Here is a 20,450-nt window from a genome sequence, read left to right on the forward strand (position 1 = left end):
AAATATTTGAAAATTCCTTGAACTCATCACGGTTTCCAATAAGTTTACAAGAAAATGAGACGGAATTCTAAACTACATTGACCAACTCTTGCACTTTTAAGAAACAACTGTATCCTCTTTTTTCGTTTTTGATCCTCCTTTTATTCTTTTCATCCAATTGCGTGACAGCTACAGTCATTACGGATGAGCGGTCAATGACGAATCCAGCCGACCGTATAAAGATAGAAGCACACATCTAACAACATCATTTGGAGGCAAGTTTGAATTCAGTGAAAACAAACATCTCCCAGTAACCGTTGACGTTCTGAATTTGTTTTAGCGCGGTTTGCAGAAAAAGAAGCGTGGAAGCAAAATGATAATGAAGTTGGCAATTCTCTTCTGGACTATGATGTCAGTTCAGAGTCGCCCTTATAGTAAGTTTAGTTTCTTTTTAACAGTTTTAGTTAACGCCAGTCAAGAAATCATGTAACTATATCAGCTTATATCCAACTGTACAAAATAACGACCAAACCATTTAGAGCTGAATTTAGAATATTTTTCTTTGTGGAACGGCTGTTCTCATTTGGTTATTCTTTTTTTCGTAACATTAGTTCTAAAATTCTACTTACTTTAGCAGCTGTTAAATTTTAAAACAGGAGTTTATGCAAATAGCTTTGTTTTTTCTCACGATTTGACTCTATAACTTAGTTCCTGGTTGTCCACATTTAACTCTACATCCGTTTCAATTCTAGGCTGCTTCCTCCATTCCTGATAGGTTTAGAGCACGTTTTTGCGTTTTGGTTATGTAGTGTATATAAAGTCTTGACTAGAAAAAAATAATAATTAAAAAACTCTGCAAATTTACGTTGACGAGTGCATGTCGGATCGTATGTGCCAGACGCTAAGTTTTTGTTCTTGCCATTAAAATCACGTGATCCCGGTTAGTAAATTCTTAGACATCGGAAGTCCGCGCTTTTTACACCCTAACCACGAAATTGCCCTGGTTGTTTGAGCGCAATGCAATTGTTCAGGGGAGGGCTTGAAGAAGTGAGAATACAATGGATAATAGCTGAATTCATAATCTGACACCTGTCCGTTCTCAGTTTCATATTCGTGGAGTCTGGGTAAGATGACGCTCTCACGTGACAAAATGACTGCTCTCAGTGGTACCCATTGCTTTTCATGTAACGAATAACGTCACGCGCTGATTTTTAAACTAAATTTAACTGCAATATAAATGTCTAGAAACCGGCTAGTTTGTAACTGAGTTATGTTATTCAGTGTATTTAGAGAACGATGAAAGAGGTGGAAATGTGCATAGTCACATTGTACGCGTGAACGAAGATTATAATGACGAGAGTCGCAGAGGTTTCCAAGAAGACGATTCTATTGAAGAAGAGATCGTTGCTGTTAATGAAGGTAATGCCATGAAGGACGCTTTGCGAGATGAGAAACTTTTCAGATGTTTTATAACGGTGCATGTGTAAACGGAACAACTACCCGGCGAATTGCTGCATAAGGCACTCGGCACTGATCTATAAAGAGGGAGAAACACTGACACTTAAGAAAACTGTTTGATTTTCAAGTCATTTCCATTGGGAATTCTAGCGATGATTCCGTTTATTAACTTACTTTACATATCAGGCTAACCACCCACAATAGCTCTAAATTTTAAGTTGAGTATCGTTATCCCAATACCCACCTGATTACTCTGGCCAATCAGGGCAGGAGATTACCGTCAAATAAACCAATCACCAGAGGGCAAATACAGACAGTTTGTGCAAAGCGCGGGAAAAACGCGTGTAAGCTTCATAGCTGAGGTCAGTTTACTTGTGATTGGTTAATCGATCTCGTTACCGGGGTCTGTCCTCTTCCTGGGAACGAGGTTGTGCAAAACGTAATAAAAACAGCTCTAATAATTTTCTATGTTTTTGCTTTCTCAGATCCTCGCAACAAGCCTAGATGTCAACTGTTCGAGGGAGACTTGTGCCTTGACGAAGGGGACAAGGCTGTTGTAAATCATAAAAGACCTGAGACGGATATGAAGAGAAATGTCATACGCGATCAGAAGAAACTCTGGCCTAACAAAGTGGTTTACTATTCTGTGGACGAAAATTTGAGTAGGTTTTAGGTTCATAGAACTCAATGTAAAAATTAGACTTCATCCATATACTTGTTGATTATGGTAATGTATCGCCCCTTGTCAGGGAAATGTGGATTTCTGGAATCCGGGAAATTTTGCTTATGGTATTCGGAATCCGGAAAATTTGTGCTTATAGAATCCGGAATCCTGGGCTTTGGACTCCTAAATAAAGCTCAAAGAATTCGGAACTGGCCACCTAACGTTTGAAATACAGAATCAAATTTTCACTAACAAAAATTGGAATCCAGTACCTTGAATCCGGAATCCACGGCGTAGAATGCAGAATCCAAGACTGTCTTGGATTCCCTGAGTAACAGTCAATCAAAAGAAGAAATTCACCAATAAAACTGCATTTTTCTTAAAACTAAGAAAGTTTGTAACTGATCAGAGACTTTGCGTAAATTTTTACGTTTCACTAATGGAGCTGACTCGTCCTCAGTTGTCTTCGCGTAACGCGCGCGTCGGGAGCAGGGGGTGATGGGAAGCGAAAACGCAGGAAAACTCTCTCCCTCGCTTTCCTTCTTCCCATCACACCCCTCGCGCAACTAAGGAGAGACAGAGAGAGAGAGACGACCGGGGACTAGTCAGCTAATGAACCAACTCATTAAAACCAGAAACAGAAGCAAATAAGAGTGAAAATGAGAAAAACTGCTATTTTGATACACAAAAAAAGACAAGCGTTCCCGCAGAACTGGTGCGAATACTAAATGATCGACAAAGCACAAATTTCAAGGCAGCGGGAAATTGTGAAGCACTTAAAAAACGTAAAAAAACAACAATTAAATAAATAAACAAAAACAGACCAAAACTATTTGCGAGGCAATACTGTAAACTGAAAAATAGGAATATATGCATTAAACATTAACCGTTATGCATTTAAAACTGTAAAATTAGCAGTTATATGAAAGAAGTTATATGAAAGAAGATCATCACAGTTTGCAGTTGCGAAAAGAAAGCCTGAAAAAAAAATTCAGGGCTGCAAAAAACAGCCTTGCTTCTCTCTATGACTCATTTAGCATTTCTTCTTAAATTCCTTTAGGCCATTTGCGACCAAAGATTGCAGACGCCATCCGTGCATTCCATGACACGTGCTTGAAGTTTCGCGAAGTTGACCAGACTTATGGAGGGGATTATGTCAAAATGCACAAGGGAAATGGGTAAGTAGAAATGAAATGCTAACAAGGGGAACTGACATTTAGCAATTACAGTAATTTCATGCTCTTTCATTACAATGTACAAAAAATAAATAAGGGTATTAAAATGGATCCAAATAGGAAAATCTGGTTGATCCACACTTGAAACGTCTTTGTTTCACATAGAATAACCCAACGCGTTGATTACTCTCAGCGAAGATCAAAATGCCCGATTCTCTGTACATATTTTATGCGCTAAGACCTCTTGGATCGTTTGAGTCAACAGTAAAAGCAAATGATTGGTTCATGGCTGCCTTTAGATACCATCAGTCAACTCAGTATTAACGCTTAGTCCCCAAACAGGCCCAAAAATGTTCTTGCCGATAATTTATACCCACTTTCCCCAAATTTTTGTGCAGTTGCGAACAGACCAATACTATGGCACCGTTGCCTTCACAAAGTTAGCTGAATCATGATATCCTGGTCACCGAGGCTATCCATTAAGTATTTTAGGGTGAAATAACTCCGCCTGGATAATAGATAGAATCTTCAGAGATCGCACGGGCCCTTTTTTCGTTACTTAGTCCATACTAACAGACGTTTAAGACACGTTTCTCGTTTCTTGCAAACGATTCATCATAGCGAGTAATGAAAGAGTTCAAAGTTCCCTCATATCCGAGTTTTTCTTACGTACACTTGACTGTCATCCAGAAATTTCACAAGAACAAACCCCGCGACACATGACTTTACATTTAAACCGTGATTGGATAATTGCTAGTTTTGATTCCCGGATCGAAGCAATTCCAAAAGTGGAAATGCTCTGGACTGGTAGCTTACAGTCGAGGCACATGCACGAGAAGAAAATTATCTAATATATTTGCAACTTTCTTTAATCCTGCAAGCCTACATTCAATGATCAAGAGATGGCGTTACACTTCACTGGAATACACTTCGGAAATGTGTCACGCAATCATTTCTGGGATCGTTACTAAGAAGGCGCCGGTCATCTATTGGCCAGTTTTTTCTCCCTGTCCCTAGTAACGGTGATACGACCTAGAAACTTTGACCAATCACCAAATATTGCTTTAACTTTAAATTTTCAAACCTTTATGTTTCAGTTTCATTTTTCTTTTTCTTTTACCTCCGAAGAAGGTTTGACTTACAACCCGAAATATCGGGAAAATTTGTTGAAATGTATTTTTTTGTTTTATTATCTTGTTTACTTGGTCATCGCTCTGCCTTCCGGACCCGGGGGGCATTCCGCATATGAAAGGGGTGGGGATGCTCGTCGGAAATTTTGAATTAACTAAAGGAGACCGATCTGGGCGTGGCCCAAGCTTTTTTTGACCCCTAAAAGAGACCAAAAAAATATACATATCAAATATATATTTTTATATTTTTTCGCGTGCAACCCTAAACGAGACCTTCACGGCTAAATATGATGGCGTTTTCCCAGAACACCCTAAGTGAGACCAAAATCCGAAATTTACACCCCTAAGCGAGACGACGAGCATCCCCACCCCTTTCATATACCGAGTCTCCCCCGGGCGTCCGAATCAATTTGTCTCTTTTTATTTTACCTTAGTAACAGTCCAAGAAGTCAGAAAGTTAACTTGAACCAGTTTGCTTCTCTTTCCTAAAGAGGTGAATTGTTCCATTCAACTTTCCTTCCTTCAGATGCTGGTCAAAGCTCGGTCGAAGCGGTGGAGCTCAACTTCTTTCCCTTGGGAGTGGGTGTGAGTACGTTGGCGTTGTTGCACACGAGCTTATGCATGCTATTGGTAAGCAGTAGAGTAGTAAAGGTCAGGTGATCGATAGTGAGAGAAAAGGGCCAAGGTATTGGCAAACGATATAACGAGGATTCGTTTTATCGAGACTCTTTTTCAGATGTTTTACGGTTATTGGAGTCAACAGAAAATCTTTATTGGAGTAAACTAAAACTCATTCCTCGTACTACTACGTCCCATAGAATTTCGTTATATCGAAGTTCCAATGTAATTTCAATTTGCTGTAGCAAGGGCCAAGGTTCGAAACTTAGGTGTCGGGTCTTTGATATAGCTGGTCCGCAAACTCCTTACCCAATAAAGGAGAAGCACTTTCGATTCCCGTGCAACTTCATCTTCCTAAAAGCCAGCTCTTTAATTACGAACTATTTAGACTCACAGCTTTACCAACCTCGTCCCCAGGGGTTTTCCTCTCGTTCCCAGGGGTTTCCCCCTCGTCACCAGGGCTTTTCCCTTGGAGAACCGTTGGGGACGAGTTTGCCTTCTTTGCATAAGTGCCCTGTTGATACGTTACTTTAAGAAGAATTGTTTGCAGCCGTTGTTGACGGCGTCTGGTTACTTTTCTTTGTAGATATTTCTTTGCATACTCCCCTGGGCCGAGTTGTTCAAAGCTGGGTTAAGATAACCCAGGGTTAGTGCAAGATTTGAATTCAGATTTGAAAGCTTAAAAAGCTTTTCAGTTTAAATTCTTTTTGTCTACAAGTTGACGATTGGAAGCTCTAAAAATAACAGAGAAAATCATCCGAGAAAATGCTTTTGAACACAAAAGAAAGAAACCCGGGTTAAATTTAACCCCGGGTTAAGCGCTAATCGGCCTTCCAACAACTGGGCCCTGAGCTTTTTGTTGCTGTTGTAAAATCCAACCTAGTGGTCACTATTGTCAATGCTGCGTTCTGATTGGTTGAGCTACTACTAGGATATATGTTATAGCCCACTAGCAGCAAAAAACGCCGGCTTTGAAAACCAAAACAGTGGCGGCTGAATCGCGTTTTGCTAGCTGAAGTTGTTTTGTCTCGATATTTTTTACCAACTAGTTGGATTTTACTAAAACAATTATTCCTCTCGCCCTCATTGCCTCTGAGTGAATAGCTATTGACTCAGAGCCCATTCGAGCTCGAGGAATAATTGTTAAATATCAGCTTTTCGTGACAGGACACCCCTGAGCAAGACGACGAACAAACCCTTTTCTTTCAACATAGGCACGTTAAACGTGCATGAGCTATTTTGAAGGTTTCAGTGTTACTTTAATGCTTCGGTGTAACCTTATCAAGAGTGATCAATCTACCTCTTTTATCCTAAATGTAGATTAGGTTTTTGTGCGAAATTGCGTATTGCGGTACAAAATGAAAACGCGAAACGCTCAGCTGAGTCGATCCTCAAGCTATATATTCACTTTCCTCTGTCTTTCCCTCTTACATCTGGTGCAAGTTTAACAAATCGTTAAAGTGAAATAAATTTCTACTCACCAAACGTTGATTAGAAGGAAAACTCTGAGGTTTCCTCGGAGTTTCTTAAGCCAAAATGTGACTCATCGAATACTGAATAGTTACGAAATACCAGGATTTTTATCATTGTGGTAGATGGTTGCATCATCATAATTCACGAGGTTTTCACGTGCGATTCTACTCAGTGAAACAGTCTTTAACTCCGACAACTTATTTCTTCATGTTTTAAAAGCTATTGCTTCTCAAAAGACAAGAGCCTTTTTTAAGGCATTGGTTACAAAACGAAACAGGTCTTCATACGTCCAAGTTACTATTTATAATTGTGAAAAGCCAATCTGCATGAGATGTACAGTCACACAGCTGGCTCGTGAAAGTGTTGGACTTTGCCCCCTTTCGTCGCTCGTACGTGGGGGAATTCGAGTAATGACACAGTAAACTAGCTGAGTAAACAGAATTATAAAAATAACTCACGCACACAATTTGCACGTGAAGGTGTTGGTCTTTGGCCCTTTTACAATTCGTACGTTAAAAAAAAGCAAATTCTTCACTACAAAATTTTCTCAAACGATTTTAAGAAATCACCTCGGCTTCAATATAACATCTGCAAATAAATTATGTTTCATGCAACGTCAAGGTTGATAACCTAACATTTATTAACAAAATTTTGTGAAACGGTCTTTAACTCCGACAACTTATTTCGTCATGTTTTAAAAGCTATTGGTTCCTAAAAGACAAGAGCCTTTTTTAAGGCATTGGTTACTAAATGAAACAGGTCTTCATAAGTCCAAGTTACTATTATTATTGTGAAAAGCCAATCTGCATGTGATGTACAGTCACACAGCTGGCACGTGAAAGTGTTGGACTTTGCCCCCTTTCGTCGTTCGTACGTGAGGGAATTCGAGTTATCACACAGTAATCTAGTAAACAGAATTATAAAAATAACTCATACACACAATTTGCATGTGAAGATGTTACAAAATTTTCTTAAACGATTTTAAGAAATCACCTCGGCTTTACTGCAACATCTGCAATTAAATTATGTTTCATGCAAGGTCAAGGTTGATAGCCTAACATTTATTAACTTCCAAGAAAATTATCAAACTGCCGAAATATATTTCTACTTATATCATGATTATTGTGTCAACTAGCTTCCTCCAATTTTATTCCCTAACGCCACTGTTTCTACTTAAGTTACGCATCTTTACTAAATAGAACGAAAAAGGTCGGTTGAACTTTGTAAGCGAGAGAATAATATTTTTAAAGCTTGTTTACAGCGCATACTTTCGAATAAAAGTCTATATCTAAATATCAATTATTGCTTCATTGGAAGAGATTTGAAAATATATGATCTTTTATACTCTACCCAGTTGTAGCAGGTGAAACAGAACTCACACTGACGTGCGTTGTACCGATAGCCGAATTAGGTCAGAAATGCCTCGAAGCAGCATCCACACTTAAATATGAACCCTTAAACAGTTGTATCACTGTTCACAGTGTTTGAATCATGAAGATATTTTATGTAATGCTTCCAAACACCTGTACCCGTAATAAAAGACGAAAAAATTGTGAAGGATCAAGATGGCGGTCTCAAAGTGCCCTTGTTCGACCTTTACCAATGCCATGTTTAAAAAGATGCCAAGATCTCATTGGTTCCTAAGCATCAACTCATAGTACCTTCAACCTAATTGGCTCTTGCAACAAACATCCCAACATACAAAGCCACAAAGATACAACGCCACAAAGATACAAAGCCACAAAGATACATACGCTCACACCACTGACATATGAGCTATTTTTTCAAAATAGCTCAATAAGGGAGTCTCCCCGGGGATCGTGACTTAATTATACTGCTATTTACTAATATATTTATATAATATTAAGTTATATCTTTAATTTATTCCAATTTTTATTCCTCATTTCCCTCATGCAAGGGAATCCAAGACAGTCTTGGATTCTAGATTCCACGCTGTGGAGTCCGGATTCCAGCTAGGGACTGGACTCCAGTCTTTGTTAGTGGAACTTGGATTCGGGAATCTACACGTTTGTGGGATTCCGGATTCCTTGAGGTGTAATCCGGATTCCACTAATTTACCTTTCCTTACATGGGATGATTTTGTTTAATCAACAGGTATTTGGCACGAGCAAAGCAGACCTGACAGAGACCGATATGTTGAGGTTTTGTGGCAAAATATCCAACCAGGTATAAAAAGACACCTCATCTTATTTCCCATGACAACAACACCTGATTGAAAGTCAGCATTTCGGCACTGGCCCCAGGGGGAGAGGGGCGGGGGGTAATCAAAAAGGTTTTTCCGCCTTGAGGTCCAACCCCTTACCTTTTATATACCATTTTGACAGAAAATGTACCCCCTTTCGCACACCTGGTTTAGTAGTAAAATGACGTCATCGTGCAATTGTCCTATTACAAAGCTCATGGCCAACTCGTGCGCAGTCCATGAGTTCCATCCTGGAAGAATGCTTATTGCTGTCTAAGTAAAATGCGTTTAACGTTAGTACATTAGGTCAACAACTTTTAAAAGAACTAGATTTAAAACAGTCACTTTGATATGGTAGCGACCTTTGAGTGAAACTTGAAATGCACTCTTCTGGTCCAAGGAGTTAGGTCCCTTGTTTTGGAATGGTTCTCAATGATATACAAATACTGAATCTTTACACTTTCCATCATTTCCAGGTCAAGAGAAAAACTTTAAAAAGTACGATCACGGAAAAGTGGACACCCTTGGCCTCTCTTACGACTATGACTCGGTGATGCATTATGATAGACTTCTATACTCCGTCGATGGAAGAAGACCCACGATCATAGCCAGAGGAAAGCCATGGATACGTCTTGGGGGACAGTTGAGGGGAACTTTGACAGCAAACGACGTCAGAGAGATTAAGGAGTTATATGACTGTGATTAAGTCAAGAAGCGCGCTCTTTTGTTTTCTAATATCTTCACCGATGGTTGAGGCGTATTGTTTCCACACTGTAAGGTATAATATTAAGCACGATAGTTTTTGCAATTCAATAGCTACCGCTTTTGAATCAAAAAATAAGAAATTCACCTTGCGCATCAGTAACAAAGGCAGATAAGAGCCCCCCTCCCGGGGGGGAGTTGCTTATGAAAGAGACGGGGATGCTTCCAGAAAATTAGCTCGTTCCAGGCGTTCAGATGACAGAGCGCGGCAGTCAGTGGGGTCAGTGGGGAGCGTACGCGGGGAGAACGTTGTTTCTTCTTCGTAAATTTTTCTCCTGCGCTCCGACTATCTGAAAGCCTGAAAATTAGAATTGCAGACCTAGTTGATCGATAAAAATCGATATCGGAAATTAGTCTAATTCATCGATTTAATTCGCCGATTAATATCGATTGATAACCGAAATCGATAGAAATCGAAGTCACAGAAAAAATAATATACTTTAGGTAAGACTTTCGCATTACGATTGACCTTTGCTAAGTAAGCATGAGTTTTGCACATTAAACGGTGAAGTATCATCAATATTTAATTTAGTGAAAATAGTCACACTAGAACTATTAAAACAAATTAAACTCAGTTACCACAAAGACTTCTGGTTTGTTGCAGTTCAATTTGTTTATTTTTTTCTTTCACAATTTTTCCTGATCCCATTGTGTATTACGACGAAACTTAATTTTAACTTTGGGTTAACGCCAGATATAAAGATGCCGGTATAAGCGAGCAAAGTAAGACTTAATGATTTCCTTCCTTATATAACAACGCGACAAAAGTTTCGACTTTTTTAAAAAAACTTTAAATTTCACTTTGAGTTTCTGGCGGGTAGCTAACCACGTGGTTATGTTGACTGTGTAAAGTGTCAATCCACGCGGTACAATCTGCCGTGTTTGCGCGCGCGAAAACACGAGAGCTCAATTCTCACACTGGCCTAAAATTCATCATGGTACATCATCTTCGGGCCGCTAAATTCATCATGAGAAATGGACCCGTCTTCATCACTATCTTCATGCTCAAAGATATTAGCCACCACGCTCTTGTGGTGTTTTTTCCATCTCTTGTCGTATACTGGCATACCGTGAGCTTGTGCTTGGGCCTTCATGTACGCTGATATCTCCTTCTTTGACAGTTTCTTGTCGCCGTTTGCGTCGATATGTGAGAACAAGTCTGCCTGTGGGGGAGGGGGACGAATGTCGAACATCTCCAGCTCATACGTGAGAGTCGTGTTACCTGGTCGCAAAAAGGCAAAAGGTTAAAACTCAATTCAAAATATTTCTCCGTTTCTGATTGACTCAAATACCTAGATGACGTTTTTGGTGATATCCAGTGGGAGAGAGAATAATAATCCAAGAGCGCCTAGTACTTCTCTGTACCCCCCTTCCTCCCCTTCCCTCTCAGTGCCTTAGTACAAGATAAACGCCAGAGACATCAACCGTGAAGCCCTGGAGACGAGGCTGTGTTATTTTGGTGGGACGGCGAAGAATTTCAACCATTTTGCGAAGAAGAGTTCGAAGTAGGCAAACTACTACTTAAAAACATACCAAGAAAAGCAACTTTTCAACTCTGTTGATTAAATTGCTATTTGAAGAATATCAGCTGGCATCAACATCCCTTTAATTAACACGGGAACTTAACATCGATCGAGGTAAGTATGTTTTTAGCTTGTTTTTAATTAAAATGCATATCACCCAAATTTGATAAAATTTTGAAGAATTCTACCCGCTTTCAGCTTTGAAAAAAGGTACAATTTGCATGAATCGGATAATTAACAAGCAGACTCCATGCTCGGTTAAGAGTACGAAATTTGCCTGTTTGAGCAGCTTTTAATCAGAAGACGGTGTAGAAAGTTCCCTGGGTCGAGTGAAACGATGACGTATTTTGAGGCATTTTCCTTAGCTCCGCCCCGCTCTGTTGAAGCTTCTAAGCAAAGAGAACGGCAAGGAAACAATAGGTTTGGATTAGCAAAACAACAATTTTGCACGTGCATCACGCTTTTTCTTCGCCGTCGCTGCATGACCACGACGTCAGACTTTTTAATTTCTCGTTTTGTGGAAGAGGTAAACACAAGACAACAGTCATCTATAATTCTTTTTTAGAACCTAGATACAGTCCTTTAGAATACAACTCTAGAAAAATTCACTAACATTCAGTTTGACAATGTGATGAATATTGAAACAGCCGTGGATTCACTTTTCAGGAGACCTAGGCCCACACGACGTCGATCTCTGGCATGCGTGCTGGGCATATTAATTAAAGAAGAACAATGCCTCAAAATACGTCACTCGTTCCAGGCCAAAAATGTCACGCCCTACGTAGGGCGGGTAGGAAAGAACCCTGGGAACGAGGTTGATTAAGACGTAATCCATTGGGAAACTGGGTAATTTCAATTTTCTGTGGACAAAAACCTTGAACCAGAATAATTTAAACAATATCGCATTCTTTTTTACATTTTTCAAGGGCTATAGATATAATTAGTTATCTGCAGTAACAACAAAGACTATTTCTCATGGGAGCACGAGAAAATAAATGTCTTGAGGGGGCTCTTTTACTCGCGCAAGTTTTCGCGCGGTCTTTGACTCTCGTTCCTCGTTCTTTGCTCCGAAACCGCACGGAAACGCTTGCTACGCAGGCTAGTGGACTATCCGAATTGTTTTTTTTTTCCCTAATGCGGTCGTGATCTAAATATACGATGGGCTCTAGGAACGAGAAATCTAAGGGTCTATAACGCATTTTCGTTTCTGGGACATGACCCAAACACAAAAATCGATTTTTTTTCAAGTTTTCGTACCCAGGCTTCTCGCAGGTTGGGTTAAGGTTGCGTTCTCCTATTCCTTTTTAATGAAACAAACATCGAGAAATACCTTTTTGCTTCTACATTAAAACAAATGAATGATAAAAATGATTTATTGTGTCTATGCCAAATGTCAAATAAATTATTTACGAGCGAATCGAGCCAGTTGAAAAACGTTTCGTGTATTCACACTCGGTTAATTAATACGTAATTTGTTTCAAAAGAAACAAAATTATTTTCTATATGAAGGTCATAACTAGAAATTAAAACAATATCGTCGTGCTTCAAAACGTTATTTAATACATCTTTTTTTATATCAGGTATTAAATAAATCAAAAATCAGTGAAACGAAATACAATTAAGAGGTTGTTGCTGTTAAATGTTAGTTGATATGAACGTCGACTAAGGTTAGAAAATAGTTTAATATTTTAATTTATCACCGGAGGTGTTTAGGAAGTTGAAAGAAAGTACTGCAAGCCAAAACAGCGCTCAAAATAAGGTTTTGCCTATTTACACGCAGGAGAAATAATTTGTTTACCCGGAAAACTTCATTGACAACAAACAATTTCAATTTATGTGAGGATAAGAAACTACAACTTAGACTACAACTTAAGATCAAACTGCTTACCGGGAATTTCTCCAGCCCCTTTCTTTCCATAACCAAGCGATGGAGGAATGACTATCTTTCGCTTCTGTCCTCTGCACATGTCTAAGACGCCCCTCTCAAAACCTTTGATAACTGTCCCCGTTCCTAGCATGAATTCAAAAGGCATGTATCCCTTGGCCGGATCAATGGTGGTATCGAACAGTCGTCCATCATCTAGCCAGCCCTTGTAGTGGATCACTACAAGATCACCAGATTTGGATTTGTTTGTGCAGTCTTCTGGGGTGAAAAGATCGTGAACTTCTATCTTAGCGTTCGGATCTGCTTCTTCGTCTTCTTCCTCTTCTTCGTGTTCATCTTCGTGACCTTCGTGTTCATCTTCGTGTTCATCGTCATCTTCATCATCGTCGTCGTCGTCCAATTCATCATGTTCTTCACTCTTTTTGCTTTTATTGTCCTCATCAGAGGCTTTCTTTTTCGTCTCGTGATCATCAGCGTTTTTCTTCTCCTTTGTCGAATCCTCTTTCATATCGTGAACTACTTCTACTTTAGCATCGTCATCATTGTTCCCAGAATCCGAATTAGCTGCGGTTTTACCTGATTTGTTCTCTTTTGTCGCTGAAATACAAAGCGCAAAAAAGCATAAAAGTAACGCAAACTGCAGAGTTCTGTCCATGTCTGTGATGTTATGATAAATGAACAATAACACGCTCGCCGGAAGGTAGGACCATACGCTCTTTATTTGCCAACAGGTGGTGTGTTGACGCCTACAGGTAGCTGGATATAGCTGAATGGAACTACCTCCCTACTTGAACGATTTTCGCAAAAGAAAAATTTCTAATAAAAACACTAAACACATTCACGGAAGAAACCTAAAGAAGCATCCATAATTTCATTTGTTAGAAAATCGCCAGTTTCCTTTCCTTTGTTTAACCCTCCATTTTGAATATTCAATCATGTTTTGCCACGTATTTTTAATGAGTAATTTACTCCCCGTGTGCCAATAAAATTTACTTGTATTCAATCCTAGCAGTCAAAATGAGCATTTTCGTCACTTAAGGACACTACACAAGAAACCATATTTCCTCAAATAAGCGCATGGGCGCTTATTCAAAATTTCGGCTAATAGTATGGGCGCTTATTAGAAGTTTTCCTGTTGGTAATCAAGCCTATCTTAGTTCCATTATACAGTTTGCACTGAGAGTTTGCAATAAAGTGCCAATAGAAACAAGTTTTCCTTGTATCCCTACTATAAAAATGTGATGAGTGTGGGAAAGGGAGCGCTTATTCCGCGGCTCCAGCGGGGGGGGAGGAGTTGGGGCGCTTGTTTGATATTTTGGCCATTGTCGTGGATGGTTATCAGAGCGTGGGCGCTTATTCGAGGAAATACAGTAATGGAGAGATTTTGAATCGCTATAACGGCAGTTGAGAATTGCTCAAACAAAGCAGGAACAGACAAAAATTGTACAAAATAATTGTTATGGATGAAACTGACACGAAAACTATGAATTTTTGTGTGAAATAAACAGAAAATGACGGGTACAGGCTAAATCTGTTATTAACTTTCTTGTTCAAAATATCTAGAAAAAGCAAAACGGCAAAGAACTAGTCACGAGCACACGCCAAAACAAGGTACCCCATCGCCCCTTCCACACCCTCCCCCCCGAAAAAAAAAACTAAAATAAAAAAACTAGATAAATAATAGAAATATAAAATCCAAACATAAGCCTTTTCGTGATGGTCACCTTTAATTCACAGTTCTTTAGGGTTTAATTCAGACTATTCACATGCTTAACCCTTAAGGCCTAGACAGCATGTACATTCTCCACACTTCTGTTTGTACATTTCTTATGGTATTGGTAAGGAGAATTTGTTTTATAACCAAAATCATTTTCACTTCACTTCATTTCCTTTTTTTCACGACTGAGCAATGTTCACTATGCGGAGAAACTAAGTGCTGGTTACTCTTAGAATTTAAAGGGTTTGAGGTTAACCACCTCGCACACAATAACTACACCAAAGAAAACTGGAATACTGCTTGACCTCTGATAGGAATTGCGGCGCAGTTTGCGGCTCTTGCTTGCTTACCTAGTCTTTGTACGGCATCTTCCAGGCTTTCTTGATTTATGCATTTCGGTTATGTATCTGAGACGAACGGCTCGCTCAGACCATGTCACCCGAAACACATATGTCGTTCGCGTGCGTAATAATGAGGCCAAGGGATTGGGCAAGGTTCTTGCTATTTCTTGAAAAGAGTTCACGAGTTGCGAAAGCTGATTGAAGAGCATGCGCACTGACGGTCTAATGCCAATATATACTTACTGGTCGCCAAAACAATTTTTTAAATTTGTGCCAGAGAAATTGAGACATGCTCACATTACCAACTACTTTATATAACCTCGTTCCTGCCTCACAGGTTTGATCGCAGTCGGGATAGTAAGCCTATAGTAATCATTGCTAAGGCTTATTTTTGCATTTATAATCGCAGAAAGTTTCTCCTCAAGGCCTTCAACTATCATATTCTTAACTTTTAGTCACTAAATGAATGTAAGACTTTTCAGAGTCAAAGTTAAACGAACATGTGCTTGGAACTGAGTTCTTGAGTTGGCACCCTTGTGGATTTCTTGTCTACCTTTCGTTGTCTTTGGTTTTTACTTCCTGTGACTGGCTACAGTGGCTTCCAAATCCTTCCATGAAATCTCTTGGTATGGAATGTAACGATTGTTAGAAGTAGAGAGTAGAGAGTAGCCGACCTTCTTACCACAAACGGAACTATGTAAATACGTTAGATAATCAAGAAGGTCCTTTCAGCATTCCAGAAGCTTGTGAAGTTCGTCTTTTCCATGAATCATTCAGTGCTAACACTAGCTTATTAATTCATCCAAGAGTAAACGAAAACCGGGGCCATTTGAAGAGGAAAGCCACATTTTCTCAAAGAACTTGCCTGGTGGAAAATATTGAAAACAAGTTAGAAGGGGTCTTTCCGTTATACTTGCCAACTACAAGGACCTAGTTTCCTAAAGCTACGTGTAAACGGGCGCAACAACTCCCAACATTGTTGGGACTTGTTGCGTCCGTTTTCACACCATTGCCAACACGGACGCAACAACTCCCAACATTGCTGGCCCAACAATGTTGGAAGTCGTTGCGCCAGTTTGCACTTAGCTAAACGTTTGACCGGTTTCAAACTTTGCGCAACAACATGCAACAACATGCAACAGGGTGTGCAAACGGATGCAACATGTAACATCTAACAATGTTGGGAGTTGTTGGCCAAGAAAGTTGCGTTTTGCACGGGGCTTAATTTATGGCTAACAAACGTGCTAACTTGATCACCTGTGTTGAACCTCAAAGCATTCATTTCCTGTGATAAAGAGCGACGATTTCTTCCACTGAGTTTATCATTAAAAGACATGAGTTGATGTAGATTGACAGAAAATATAGCTGTACTCATCCTTTAAGCTATTCACTCCAGCATTTTGCCGAAAAAAGCCTTTTGAAGCTTGTCGAGCCATTTTCCACTCACAACCTGGCTTAAAAGGAACCAAACCTTCCCAAGTTGTCGTGCTAGCTTTTATTCTTGGTGCCACAAGCTACATAGAGCTTTTGAAGTTCAGGCTTATGCCGAAGGAAAAATTTCGAAAAGTTTATTCACAGCCCCTCGGCTTATACCTTTCCCTTTCTGTCCTTCCTACTTCTTTCGCTTTAATTTTCCTAACCCGTTTTTAATCCCTTTACTGGGAATTTACTGGGTTTCGTTTTTGGTTGGAAAATTTCTTGCAAAAAGCAGAGCTTGAAAGTATTGTGGAAACGTCCAGATGGGTAGTGGAACTTAAACAGGACTTTTTACTGGAGTTTTTTTGGTTCAAATACAAGATTTTTTTGTGTGTTTTTCTCTAGCCTATTAAACTGAGTCGTGCTCACTTTGGTGTATGGTTCCAGAGAGCTCATTCCCCTCCACAAGGTAGATATCGATAATTTTTTATCGTCTCTGGCCGTTGAAACAGTTTATGATATTAAAATTCATGCAAGGGATGGTGATCCACGCACGCAGTTACGGACGGTTCTGTCGTGAATGGGTTTAACCCTTTACGCCTTCTCTGTCACATTATTCTCTGTCGCTTTAAACAATAAATTACATGTATATCGAATTACCTTTTGTTGATATCCTGTGTGACTGAACAGTAGATACGACTGCTAATGCATTACTCCTTACATCTGCATCAGTAAAGCTGAGCTACAAAGCAAAATTATAAGGTATAAACAACACAATGAGACGATAGTGCACATGAGCTAAAAGCAAACAACACAATAATGCACTCACAAAATGTCATGTGAAGTTTATTGGGTAGCTAAACATCATACACTGTAACAGCAAATCTATAACGTGAATGACTGACTATCAGATCTAAAGTATACACTGTACATGTAGTTTCTACAAATCATTAAAAAACCATGAGGAGTGTGCCATGTTAAAAGAGAAGGTCCTTGTATTGCTTTTGCAGTCAAAGCTCTCCAGGACAGTTTAAAACAAGAGTGAATATTTTGCGAGAATATAAGAAGTGGCCATTGAGGAGAGGTGACCATTATTTCTTTTAGTGGTGACCACCAGACAGAGGTTGGGTAGCATAAAAGGTAGCTTTTCCTTTTTAATTGTGAGCAGAGTCAGCTGCAAGAGAACAAGTGAGTGAGTGGCAAAACTACCCCTCACTCTTGTGCCTCCTTTTGTATGCGGCTTGTCCATGACTTCTGACGAAACCCTCCAAAAGGGGAGCTTGCTTTAAGGGCGCAGGTTGACTCATAATTTATTATAACCTAGTACTAAAAATATAATCTCAAATTTGTAAGATTACTCTCAAACTACAATGAATTCCTTAGGGCCAACCAACAAGGAAAGACATTAGGAAAACATTCTGATTTTCAATTTACAGAACACTGCCTGATAGTTACATGTATAACTGTGACAGGTTTGAACCCACGAGTCATTTCATAAGTAGGTTGAGTTTGATTGTCCAGGTGATTGTAGTCCTGAATAGGACTGTTATTGCTGACAGTGAATGATGTTTCAACAACCTTTGCGGTGGTCATCTTCAGAGTCAAAGTGAGTTGTATCACATCAGTTGATGGTATTAAACTGATTGGTCAATTAAGTCGCGATGTTATTGGTTGTCTGTTAGTAGCATGGCATGAAAAACTTGTACATGTAGTTGTTACAAATCTATCATATGTACCTTTCCCACTCCAATATTGACATATCCAAGCCTGTCGCATCTATATGGGTGACCCTGTTTATATGTTCTTATTGCAGTTGCAATGTCATCAGAGGCAGTTCCTACAGAGATAAAATAATAAAAAATACAATTTAAACAATTTTTTTTATGGATGATATTACATGGCTTTGTGTGGATACAAAATTTCTGTTCAATAATCAAAGAGTTGCAAATTTGGCCAAGGAGCACAGCCCTAAATGTTATACTAGAACATTACCTCTTCGAGTTGTTGGCATTTTTTCCCTTAGTATTCTTTGCAGAGGTCTCATTTTGCTCAGAAATTCCAAGGTGCAGAGAACTTGATGAAAGTCTGTCAACTCACCATCAGCAACCTTAATGACGAACAAAGAAAAATGACATCACAAGGATAGCAATAAGTTACAGTGCTAATGAGGAGGCTAAGAAAAGGGCCAGAGGAGATTGACATGAAAGTTGCTAGCAGAATGTTAGTCTTCTAGTAAGTGTTTATAATACTGTATAATAATGTAAATACAGCATAATGCTGTGTGCCTTAGTCAATGTTTTATTATTGTGTGTCACTTGGCATTTTTGGTCGATTCAGAGCAATTTTAATTAACGCTAAAATTACCAGTCAATAAACTTAGCCAGTAAATTCATTAGAGTACCTTTTTAATGAGCTCTTCTCCACCAACAACGTTTGCTCCAGCATTCTTTGCAATCTCAGCAGCTTCATCCTAATGATAAAAAGGGAGTGTTTAACACTCTCCATATTTACATTTTAAACTTGCAAGTAAAATAAAATGTATCAATCAACCCAGATTCCCTTATTTGTAGGTCAAGCAATACCTGATAGTTGTTGTCAAGTACGGCGAGTTGCAAATTTAGCTGAATAAAGTTGATTGTTTGGCTTTAATCTGGTGCAGTCTTCCTTGAGTTACCAACTGGATAGGCACACAACAGGATATGGTTAGGGGCCATCGACATATTCACTTTTCCTTCTCTTATCATCAGCTGTACATTTAGGGGGCAGTGGGCGTAAGTGTGGGGCATTTTTGGACAAAAGCAAACTGATGCATTTTCATATTAAAATTTTACCTCATGTGTGGAACAGCACTTGTGACATTATTCAATAGAAAGCAGGACCAATTAAAGAAGGGAGTGTAAATTTTGATCTTTTAAATTCTCCCCTTAACTACTAGCGATTGTACATTTTACATTGTGATCTTTTAATTTCTGTACTAAAATATGAAGTTTCTACCACGTTTTAAAAGCAGTAAACTGTGTTGTTACCATTGACATCTTCAGGTAAGTGCATATCAGGGGGAAGTATTCCTTTTCTGGGGGCAGCAAAATTTCAAGTGGACATTAAGGAAGGGGGGAAGGGAGGGGGTCTGACCTAAGCGTCCAGTTAACATTAACCGGGGGGAATATGTTGATGGCCCCTTAGTTAAAAAAAACGACTGGTGAAGCTCCATCCTTGGGCAACTACTGTATGCTGGGATCAAACTCATTTACATGGAAAACTAGGTAGAAGGAGTTCAATGAAATGCATTCATTGATTCTGCTTTTTAGTGTTGATTTGAAAGATATGATTTATGGTGGATTCTTATGGCTTCCTGTGTTGCCTTTATGAAGGGAGAGACAGCAAATTCCCATGTGCTGACAGGAATGATACAAAAACTAAACTTGCAAATGACTGGTAGATTCTTGTGATTTCTTTCTGATCAACATCTCAATGATAATCACAGAGTCAGTGGCTAAGTTTTATAAGTAATAACCTCTCACCTTTGCAAACACTAACACCTTTCTCTCCTTTCCATATTGTTTTGGAAGCAACATAAGTCCATGAAAAGGATTGATCTTAGTCTGTAATGTACAAGAAAGTGTTCAAAGAACACAATTTACAATATACTCTGACTGTGATTTCATATTTAAATAAGCTTATGAAAGTCTCCGGATTTTAGATCTTTGCATCTCTGCCACTGTCATATTTCACGAGTTAGAACAGAGATTTAAGATTTTAACTTTAATGACTTTAAACAAAACCAACCTTTTTATCTCCCATGTTGATCTTGATGTGCAGCTCGACAGTTTGATCGATATTAGTTATGGCATAAGCACGAAGAGCGCTCAAAGCTTCCGCGAAAGTGTGACTTGGTGGAGCTCTGTAATTTAGAAGAAAAACATCATCTTGGTGCTTCCGTTGTTCAAATGCACGTAGTGCTTTGCGTTTAGCTGCAATTGTCCTCGTATGAAGCAAAAGCGGACCCGAAAATGCGAATCTACGGCGACCAACAAAAAGCCTAACTGCGGCCGCCATTTTGAATTTCGCAGAAAATCCGCTGACAATAAGTTAGTTTAGCGGGCTCA

General features: G+C 39.2%; 3 protein-coding genes across 3 annotated transcripts; 1 reads left to right on the forward strand and 2 right to left on the reverse strand.

Moving 5' to 3' along the window:
- Positions 1-352: 352 nt before the first annotated feature.
- On the forward strand, positions 353-10,029 carry LOC140945213 (astacin-like metalloprotease toxin 5). Its single transcript, XM_073394264.1, has 7 exons — positions 353-413; positions 1,261-1,398; positions 1,923-2,099; positions 3,162-3,279; positions 4,933-5,036; positions 8,613-8,684; positions 9,177-10,029. Exons 1-7 carry the CDS (start codon positions 353-355, stop codon positions 9,404-9,406), a joined length of 900 nt encoding a protein of 299 aa, XP_073250365.1. The 3' UTR covers positions 9,407-10,029.
- A 223-nt stretch (positions 10,030-10,252) lies between these two features.
- LOC140946426 (peptidyl-prolyl cis-trans isomerase FKBP14-like) lies at positions 10,253-13,582 on the reverse strand. The gene is made up of 2 exons (XM_073395550.1): positions 12,874-13,582; positions 10,253-10,684 (listed from the first exon to the last, which is right to left on the reverse strand). The coding sequence occupies exons 1-2, from the start codon at positions 13,523-13,525 to the stop codon at positions 10,386-10,388; spliced, it is 951 nt and encodes a 316-aa protein (XP_073251651.1). The 5' UTR covers positions 13,526-13,582; the 3' UTR covers positions 10,253-10,385.
- Positions 13,583-14,576: 994 nt separating this feature from the next.
- Positions 14,577-20,427, reverse strand: LOC140945950 (large ribosomal subunit protein uL1-like). Its single transcript, XM_073395012.1, has 7 exons — positions 20,131-20,427; positions 19,866-19,946; positions 18,746-18,814; positions 18,337-18,451; positions 18,081-18,181; positions 17,005-17,086; positions 14,577-15,793 (listed from the first exon to the last, which is right to left on the reverse strand). Exons 1-7 carry the CDS (start codon positions 20,398-20,400, stop codon positions 15,714-15,716), a joined length of 798 nt encoding a protein of 265 aa, XP_073251113.1. The 5' UTR covers positions 20,401-20,427; the 3' UTR covers positions 14,577-15,713.
- Positions 20,428-20,450: the final 23 nt, after the last annotated feature.

The sequence above is a fragment of the Porites lutea genome, chromosome 8, assembly GCF_958299795.1.
Source record: "Porites lutea chromosome 8, jaPorLute2.1, whole genome shotgun sequence".
Classification (NCBI taxonomy): domain Eukaryota; kingdom Metazoa; phylum Cnidaria; class Anthozoa; order Scleractinia; family Poritidae; genus Porites; species Porites lutea.